Source organism: Corythoichthys intestinalis, chromosome 12 (assembly GCF_030265065.1).
Source record: "Corythoichthys intestinalis isolate RoL2023-P3 chromosome 12, ASM3026506v1, whole genome shotgun sequence".
NCBI lineage: Eukaryota > Metazoa > Chordata > Actinopteri > Syngnathiformes > Syngnathidae > Corythoichthys > Corythoichthys intestinalis.
Window position 1 is genome coordinate 10,015,747 of NC_080406.1, and position 10,022 is coordinate 10,025,768.

The window sequence follows — 10,022 nt, forward strand, 5'->3', positions numbered from 1 at the left end:
AGGGATTCACACAAATAAGGAGTTTTACACCACCCATGGCTGGTTTGTGTACACTCCACCCCTCTTAATCACATATCCTTCTCACTCCCCTGCCCTCCTCTTTGTCCTTGGTCTGCCTGCGTTGCATGCGGATTCCTTTTTTTTTTTTTTTTTTTGGTGTATGAACAGCATTGAAAAAAAAAAAAAAAAAAAGACTATGGTAAATAGAGAGTGGATTTATCTTAAGGTTACCATGCCCAAAGCGCTTTACATTAGCCCACATTTACCCTTTCACACACAATGGTGCTGCCAACCCACTGGGGGCAAATTAGGGTTCAGTGCTTTGCCCAAGGGGACTTCGACCATGGGGAGTCTTAGCCGGGAATCAAACCACTGACCCTTTGGTCCCAGGGCAACTCAAGTTACCAACTGCGCAACAGCTGCTGCATATTATAGATGGTAGCATTTTATTGCTAGCAGATTGAAAAAGGGCCTTCGATCGGCCACCGGAACAAACACCAAAATTTTGCAGTCATTATTAACCAAAGATGATGTAGCAGACAGTCAAAAAAAATGTTAAAAGGCATACTTTCTTTATTCTCTGTAAAAGGTGTTTCATCATCAAATCTAGTTGTATGTCATAGCGCATATAATACGTTGCTGCCTTGTGGCCATTGCGCAAGGACCAAAATGAGCAGCACAATATCCGCTGAATGACCATGTTTTTAAAAAGTACGATTTTTAAAATGTGTTTTTCTTAACATAAAAAACTACTGGTGGGTTTTGGGGTGCCGCAAAGGATGAAGTGGATTTGTATCTTTTTCAATTCGGAAAGATGAGTTGGAATGTGTTTTGAGTTACGAGCGTGGTCACGGAACACAAGAAACTCGTAAATCAAAGCACCAGTAAAGATCAGGAAATAAGCAAAACATTCTGAAGACATCCTCAAATCGAGTGGTCGTTTCGTGTGGTGCTTACAAAACAGTTGAAAATTCATGTCATAAAAAAGTTTTAAATATATAAAAGGCCACTCCAATTGAGTTTATACAGTCTGAGTAAAAATGAAAAACAGTTCAGTGCCCAGAAAAGTTTTTAGCTTATTATCCTATTTTAGTTGCTATTTCTGTGCCAGCTTTCCTGTTCCAACTGGGGATTCTAACCAGCAGCACGCCCACCGCCACCAAAGCTAGCAGGACCCCCAGAGCGGGAGGTCCGCAGGGGCTGAATTCCTGGGCGATGCCCGAGAGCAGGGGAGCCAGCACGCGGCCCACCGCGGTCACAGATTGTCCGGCTCCGATCAGAGTCCCGCTGGCCCGTGGCCCTCCCCTGCTTAGTTCTAAGTCGGTGATGCAGGTGCGTCCCACCGTGGTGGAGATGGCGAAGAAGGTGGAGCTGAGCACCACCTGCCAAACGCTCTGTGCGGCTGTATACAGCGATATAAGCAGGAACGTCAGCAAAGTGGAGTGCAGCAGCAAGGTGGCCATGTCGTCGCCGTACAACCGAGTGACGGGTCCCACCAGAAACCCAGCAAGCGCCCCCAGAGTGCTACTGTAACTGATGAGGTAGCCCGTCGTCTTTGGTTTAACAGAGAAACGCTCCTCCATGGCCAGTGAGAAGTTGCTGTAGTAGAGCATGATGGCCACCGCCATCAGCAGGCGCACCAGGAACAGGTCCCACATATCGGACGAAGCCACCATGCGAATCCTGGACCCCACTGAGGACAGCTGGCTCCAGTCGGGTCGTGGCCTCGGAGCTTGCGGTTCCAGGTCCGCCTGTGCCGGCGTGTGGTTCTTAGCAGAAGAACCGTTGCTGGCGGATTTAGAGTGAGTGGTGCCGTTGCTGTGATGGATGATGTCGCCCCATGGAAGCATCCATACAAGACCTTCAATGAGAAAAACGGCAAGTCACTAAAGTTTGTTTGAAAAGTAGGGGTGTGACGATTAGGGCTGCAGCTATCGATTATTTTATTAGTCAATTAATATATCAACTACTTAGTTCGAATAATCGAGTAATCAGATTAGAAACATTTAATGAGTTGCATAATAAATTTTGAGGGATGTAAAACAATGGCTTGTGAAGATTGCACTTTCAAAAGAGCATTAAATGCGAACGCAAAATTTCCGAGTTTTTCTTCAAATTATGCAGAATTCCACTTTCATTTAAAAATAAATTAAAACACCTGCGCTCAGACTCAAACGGTATTAAAATTCAAATAAATGACGATCTAAGTACAACAAAAGAACAATTGGTTAACTTGCATAGCAAAAATCTGCTAGCTTAAATGCTAAAAAATGCTATAAAACTTTTTTATCTTTTTACAATACTCTTAAATCGTTCAAACACAACCACAAAAAACAGCTAAATATACAGTGGGGCAAATAAGTATTTAGTCAACCACCAATTGTGCAAGTTGTACTTCAAAAGATTAGAGAGGCCTGTAATTGTCAACATGGGTAAACCTCAACCATGAGAGACAGAATGGGGGAAAAAAAACAGAAAATCAAATTGTTTGATTTTTAAAGAATTTATTTCCAAATTAGAGTGGAAAATAAGTATTTGGTCACCTACAAACAAGCAAGATTTCAGCTGTCAAAGAGGCCTAACTTTTTCTAACAAGGTCTAACGAGACTCTACTCGTTACTTGTATTGATGGCACCTGTTTTAACTCATTATCGGTATAAAAGACACCTGTCCACAACTCCAGTCAGTCACACTCCAAACTCCACTATGGCCAAGACCAAAGAGCTGTCGAAGGACACCAGAGACAAAATTGTAAAGGACCTTGTGAATGACCTACAGAGAGCTGGGACCACAGTAACAAAGGCTACTATCAGTAACACAATGCGCCGCCAAGGACTCAAATCCTGCAATGCCAGACGTGTCCCCCCGCTGAAGGCCCATCTGCGGTTCGCTAGAGAGCATTTGGATGATCCAGAAGAGGACTGGGAGAATTTGTTATGGTCAGATGAAACCAAAATAGAACTTTTTAGTAGTTCATTCGCTGCCACCCTCCCAATTAAAATGGATTGGATGTCTACTAGTGATAAACGCATTCCAATTTACAGCAAAATGATGAAAATAGCTTGTTTTTCTGTTTATTAGTTGTTTTGTAGAATATCCTAGAATGATTTCCTGACCAACGTAGCGATAATTGTTGTATCGCCACATCGTGAGCCTTCTATCGCATATTGTATCGTGAGATACCCAGAGGTTACCGCCACTATTGAAAAGTATTCACAACATCAAAACATTAATTTTCTTGAAATATTACAGAATCTAAAAAACAAAACAAAACAATAAAAAGTGCTGTGAATCGCCATACATTCACCCACCTGCATTAATGAGGAAGATGCCGGCACAAGCGAAGGCGCAGGTGTAGAAGCCGCCCTCGTGCTCCGTCAGGTAGCCCCCGACTACGGGACCTAGAATGAAGCCCACGCTGGAGGCGGCGTTGAAGTGTCCCATCACTAGGGGGCGCTCTGCCTCAGACACCAGGTCAGACAGCAGGGCTCTGCAGATGGACAGGGAGTGCTTGAACAGCCCTGAGACAGGAGATAGTCCACATTAACAAACACACCTATGGAAGCAGTCGTTAGCGTGAACTGCCTTTTCAGAGTGGGTGTGACGGCAAGAATGTCTTTAAGATGTTAGGACAGGTGGCCAATGACCTTTTTTTTTGTAAATGTGAAACTGGAGACTGATAAACTGCTGACAGGAAGTAAAAGAAATAACCAAAATAATGACAACTGAATTCAATTTTATTTTGCTAGTGTTTTCACAACAGTTGCAGCTGTTCCAAATTACTTTATAGAAAAAAACATATGTAAATAATTAGAAATGTCCTATCACGTCATTTTCAAAGTATCGGAATCGGCAAAAAATTTTTTTTTAAAATATATATATATGTTTTAATTAAGGCGGCACGGTGGCTGAGTGGTTAGCACGTCTGCCTCACAGTTCTGAGATCAAGGGTTCAATCCCGGGCTTCGGCCTTCCTGTGTGGAGTTTGCATGTTCTCCCCATGCCTGCGTGGGTTTCCTCCGGGAACTCCGGTTTCCTCCCACATCCCAAAAACATGCATGGTAGGCTGATTGAACACTCTAAATTGTCCATAGGTGTGTGCGTGAATGGTTGTGTGTCTCCTTGTGCCCTGCGATTGGCTGGCAACCAATTCAGGGTGTCCCCTGCCTACTGCCCGAAGTTAGCTGGGATAGGCTCCAGCACCTCCGCGACCCTCGTGAGGAATAAGCGGCATGGAAAATGAATGAATGAATGTTTTAATTAAATCGTTTTCTAATTGTATTTAACATTACAGACATAATATGTTAAACTCATCCAGAGTCTTTAGGCTTAAGGTAGGGTTATCAAATTTATCCCGATAACGGCGGTAATTAATAAAAAAAAAAAAAAGTATCACGTTAAAATATTTAACGCAATTAATGCATGCACTGCACTACCCACTCACGCATTGTCGCGCTCCATCTGTAATGGCGCCGTTTTACTATATAGAGAGATAAAAGGCAGCGTAAAATGAGTAGAGTGAACTTTGGCAGCCTTTGGAGCCTTTTTTTAATTGGCTAAAGCCTTAAAATCCCTCTCCCTACGATTAGAAATATCATGGGAAGCAATGTGGGGAAGCAAGGTAGCAATTGATCTTTTTGTTAACCTTATGTTATTTCCCAACGCAGAGAAGATATATCAATTGGTAGCACTACGCACAGTCATGGTTCCATTTCCCATCATGCATTTGGGCATGGCTACAGCATCATTTACTGAAAGCTCAACAAATACACTAGATGGCAATATTTAGTCACAATATACAAAGTCACAAGTCTTTCTATCCGTGGATCCCTCTCACAGAAACAATGTTAATAATGTAAATGCCATCTTGAGGATTTATTGTCATAGTAAACAAATACAGTACTTATGTACTGTATGTTGAATGTATATATTCGTCCGCGTTTTATTCATTTTTTTCTTAATGCGTTGCCAAAATGTATATGATCGGGAAAAATTATCGGGAATGATTGGAATTGAATCGGGAGCAATAAAAAGCAATCGGATCGGGAAATATCTGGATCGGGAGCAAAAAAACATGATCGGAACAACCCTATAAACAATGTATACATTTTTTTCTTTGTTTGGATCAATTATTTATCATCTAAAATATTGGGGAAAATGTGTCAATAACGAAAAAAAAAAAAATACAATTAAGTGATAGTTATGAGGTAGATATCCGTAACTTTTTTACAGACGGCAATTTTTTCATTGTGACGTAATTTGTTGAAAAGTTTAAAATATGCAAGACAATCATTTTTTTAAGTCTTTTTTTTTTTAAATAAATGTCCAAATATTAGACATCAATTTATGATTCTAAGCTAAAAATTACATACCTTCTTTCTATGGCTAGGTTAAAACAAAAGCTGTTGCGCAACGTCTGTAAACGGGGTTTCCAGGGTAAAACGGACAAATTGAAAATAGTACGGGGGCTTAATGTGCCATGATTCTGCTATTGCAGCATATAGACATATTGTTCTATCAAACACAACAGTTCTTTTGGCTTAAAATACAGCAGTTTCTTTTAAAGAGGGGTGCAAGAGCAGAAACTGAAAGATGGCCAAAACAGTAGCTTGTACCAAAGCACGTTCCTCAGATTAGTTAACTCCAGTATCCTACAAAGAAAACTCATTTCGCAAAATAGATGGTTTTGGACTAAACATCATCAAATAAAGCAAAACGTTCCATTATAAAGTTGCTTTCTGCAAGCTTGTGGAGGCTTGTTACTTACCCACTGGGATCCGCGAGAGCACGAACAAAGCGATGCTGGTGGACATTCCAAGTAGGCTGTAGCCCAAAGTGCTCAACAGCAAGCACGTCAGCAGGGACTGACGGCGGCCCACTACATCACTCCAGCTGCCCTGAAAACCGTCAAGCACAAACCAAGAATACGAATACCTATTAAGCTTATTTAGAGCTTGATTTCAGCAACTTAGGGGCACTTTACATGGTGACGCTCCAAGAATACGACAAATTTTATGTTCGCATTTACATAGTTCTGTCTCCATTCGAACGATGTCGCAATTTTGCGTGAAAATGATGTAGTATTCATGCCAGGCCCTAGAGGGCAGTGCAGTTTTACAAGTTGACAGCCAATGATGCACTTCCTTGACAAGAACCTCCTCAGCCTGTAAGACAATATACCCGCCCATTCCAAGCAATGACTTAAAAAAAAAAAAAAAAAAAAAAAAAAAATTCTCCCCTCTGTTTAAATTCTCCCGTTTTTGCGGTTTTATTCAAAACTTAAAAGTTACATAGTTTTTCTTTAATTGTATTATATAGAAATGTGTTCCTAATGTAACGTCTAGTAGACCTATGAAGTGTAGCTGAGACAGAAATAGTGGAGACTCTGTATTTCTTATTAAGGCAACAGCACAGACAGTTGTATTCAAATACACAAATAATGCAATAAGGCCAGAGTGAGTTTGGCGTGTTCCGCGTGCAGGCTCTTGTAGACAAGATTCCGCTGCAGGGAGCAACAGACGCCTCCTTATCGGCCTAATTGGTCGCATGACCCGCCACAATTACGCCCATGTCAGGAGCTGAGCGATGAAGGCCTGAAAATATTGCATCAGATGGAATACGTATAACCTAGCGTCTGCTGTCATGTTTTACGAGCATTTTCATGTGCGAAAAGCTGAGAAAAGTTGATTGAAGTGTGCTTGAATGGTGTGAGCGCTTTAAAAAAAATTTTTTTTACAGTGGGAATGACATAGCAAAGTGTGCCATCATTTAGAACACAAATTATAACCATGGCTATTAGCATACAAACTGAGAAGGAGAACAAACAAAGTTGGTCCTCACCACAATTGTGCTTGAGAACAGCTGCAAGACGCCATATGTGGACCCTGCAAACAAATAATAAAATGCAAGGGGGAAAAATGGTTCAGAAGTAGATGGATATTGACATAGAAAACTGCTATAAAATCAGAGGCAAATTATAAAACAGTGCAGAAAACAACATCTCAAGTACAGTAAAGGTAATATGGTTGGAAACTGATCGATACGTGGGTCTGGAAATCATTGTACAAAACAACTAACAACAGAAAAACAAGCTATTTTCATCCTTCTGCTGCTGTGAATTGGAATGAGTTTATCACTAGTAGACGTCTAATCCATCTGAAGTGGGCGGGGACATTCATTCATTCGCTGCCATCCCTCCCACTTCAAGCCAATGCCAGGCAATGAGTTAATTATGTGGCATTTCACGTCATTTCCTGTTGATTTTCAGTCCCTTCTTTTGCTTTTTAGAATAAAATAAAATACCTGAGCTTCGCCTCAAACGGTATTAAAAAAATATAAATTAGGGCTGTCAAAATTATCGCGTTAACGCGCGGTAATTAATTTTTTAAATTAATCACGTTAAAATATTTGACGCAATTAACGCACATGTCGCGCTCAGACAGTATTCTGCCTTTTGGTAAGTTTTACAGCAAGGCTTTTTGTGCTGTCTAACAGCGAACTCTTGTGGTCGCTTTGCGACATGGTTTATTGTTGTCTTGCCAGTTCAATATGGCTGCAGGACGTCTCGGGCTGATGCCTACGTTGTAATGATGTGCTTATATGATCCTTGGACAAGATTTGTCCGTAAGTATGGTTGTTGTAAATAATGAACATATTATGTTAGTAAGCGAAATGTTATATTTTTTGTATGAGACGCTTTTTGTTTATGTTTTGTGAACCTGTATGGCGTGCTAAGCTAACGTTGTTGCTAATGCAATGCTTGTGTACTTTTTTTTTTTGTAGTTTTACAACAGTCTAAAGAGGACAATGGTTTAAGGCCATTTAATTAATAAATCAGATGAAAAAGAAAGAAGTCTAATTATTATGGTGAGGACAGCATAGACATATTTAAATGACAGTAGAGTGAAATGCCCACTACAGTCCTTATGTACCGTATGTTGAATGTATATATCCATCTTGTGTCTTATCTTTCCATTCCAACAATTTATTTTACAGACTATATATATAATTTACAGAAAAATATGGCATATTTTATAGATGGTTTGAATTGCGATTAATTGCGATTAATTACGATTAATTAATTTTTAAGCTGTAATTAACTTGATTAAAAATTTTAATCGTTTGACAGCCCTAATATAAATAAATTAGGGTCTGATTGCAACAAAAGAACAATTGGCTAACTTGCATACCAAAAGTTCGTTAGCTTAAATGCTATAAAATGCTGAGTTTTTTTTTCTTTTTTTTACATCGCTCTTAACAATTCGTTCAAACTCATGTTCCCACAAGAGCTGCTTAAATATAAACTTAATTATGAATGTGTAAAAAAACATCAACCCTAACAAAAACTTACCGTATATTGGTCTTAACAGGGAGCAGCTGGATTCAGTCATGTTAATTGAGTTGTGTAATATTCACTGTTGCCACTGTAAGGCAGTGTATCCACCCGAATCAATAAACCCAAATGCAAACACTTTCAAAACAAACCATTACAACCCCAGTCTAATTAAACAAATCCTCGAAGCAGCATAATTTGACTCAAAGCTTTTTTTCTAATTGAATTACTCGAGTTAATCGATAAATTGTTGCAGCACTAGTGCAAACTTTTATATTTCTATTTTGCGGTACTTCTTACCAACAATACCAGCAACAGTAGGACTTGCTCCGAGCGCTTTGACGTGATGGCTCAGCAGCGGGATGATCAGGCTCACCCCGAACAAGTCCTACATCAGGAAACAAATCATAGTTTAGTTAGCAAAGATTAACTACACAATTGCCTTTTTCTTATTTCTATGCTTCAATGAAGGCAAACAGGATGTGTGACTAAAACTAATCATTAAGTCAACATCAACAATAAAAGAAGACATTAAGTGTTTGAGTGTCAAGAGGCAATGTAAGTGCCATAGTGGCAGGCAAACAACAGGTTTATCAACTGCAGGTTTAAATATTTTTTCCACATGCCTGACTATTACGAAATGTTACTTCCACGTTCCATTATTTTCCATGAGAGAATATATTTTTATAAACCAATTGGAGGTTAATCAACGTCCTGAAGCTGCAAAAATCAAAAGCTAACGCACTGGGAAAGGAAGCTCTGTCTTGTTTTTCACATCTCTGAGATCACAGCAGAACCAAACTCTTGATTCAAGCCTCATGGCAGGTCATTACGTCTTCTGACAGGAGTGGCTAATATGATTTGCCACCATTAACTTCCAGAGCAGTGCCTCTTATTCTCGCCACCTTTAATTAGCTCAATGCGTGTAAAAAGTTAAGTCGTCATCTTTTTGGATGTGTCGAATCACATTTTCAAGCACGTCTGTGTAACACGCGGGTAGAGTCGCGCGCTGCGACACATTTCAGTGACTGGGATGTTTTTAAAGCTATCAAAGGGCATTTTTTCAGTTGTCATGGCAACCTGTAATGCGCAACATCACCTGGCTGCTTTAGGTTGGTCAAATTTACCTTATACTTATATACGCATATACAGTTCAGATGAGCAATACAGTAAAAGAAAACGTCATTTTATATTTGGTCGCTGTATTTTTGTCCTTTATCGAACTAGCTTTTTCTTAGAATATTTTTTTAACACAATGGTGTCAAGTGTGTCTGCAAATACCACATAACATTCATGTGTGTTTTAGCAGGTGTCACTTTACTCACCATAAAGCCAACCACATAGACACATTGAATAATCCTCGTCCTTCCTCGGCGTTTGTGATACAAAGTGCTATATTTGTGGTTGTTCATCCTGCCGCTGTGACCGCACGCCTGCCGGCAATGCGGAAGCGCTCATCCGACTCGGGACCCAAGTTTCACGGCCAAAGTCCGGCGCTGCTCCCGGAAAGGGGGTGGCGGATTAATTATCCCGTCTGTATCGCCTTTGAAGGGAACTTCAGCGTGAACATAGACGGAAATTACAGCGTGGAAAATTATACTGTGTCAAGGAGGTGACGGAACTATCTTTGTTTGTGGTTTGTGGAACCAAATCCTAAGTAGACCGGTCCGACCTCCCCGTGTTTCCCGAG

The 10,022-nt window shown here is 40.4% G+C and overlaps 1 protein-coding gene across 1 annotated transcript; it reads right to left on the bottom strand.

The window, feature by feature from the left end:
• Window positions 1–555: 555 nt before the first annotated feature.
• On the bottom strand, window positions 556–10,022 carry mfsd9 (major facilitator superfamily domain containing 9). Its single transcript, XM_057851468.1, has 6 exons — window positions 9,658–10,022; window positions 8,633–8,720; window positions 6,841–6,884; window positions 5,768–5,897; window positions 3,312–3,521; window positions 556–1,861 (listed from the first exon to the last, which is right to left on the bottom strand). The coding sequence occupies exons 1-6, from the start codon at window positions 9,742–9,744 to the stop codon at window positions 1,080–1,082; spliced, it is 1,341 nt and encodes a 446-aa protein (XP_057707451.1). The 5' UTR covers window positions 9,745–10,022; the 3' UTR covers window positions 556–1,079.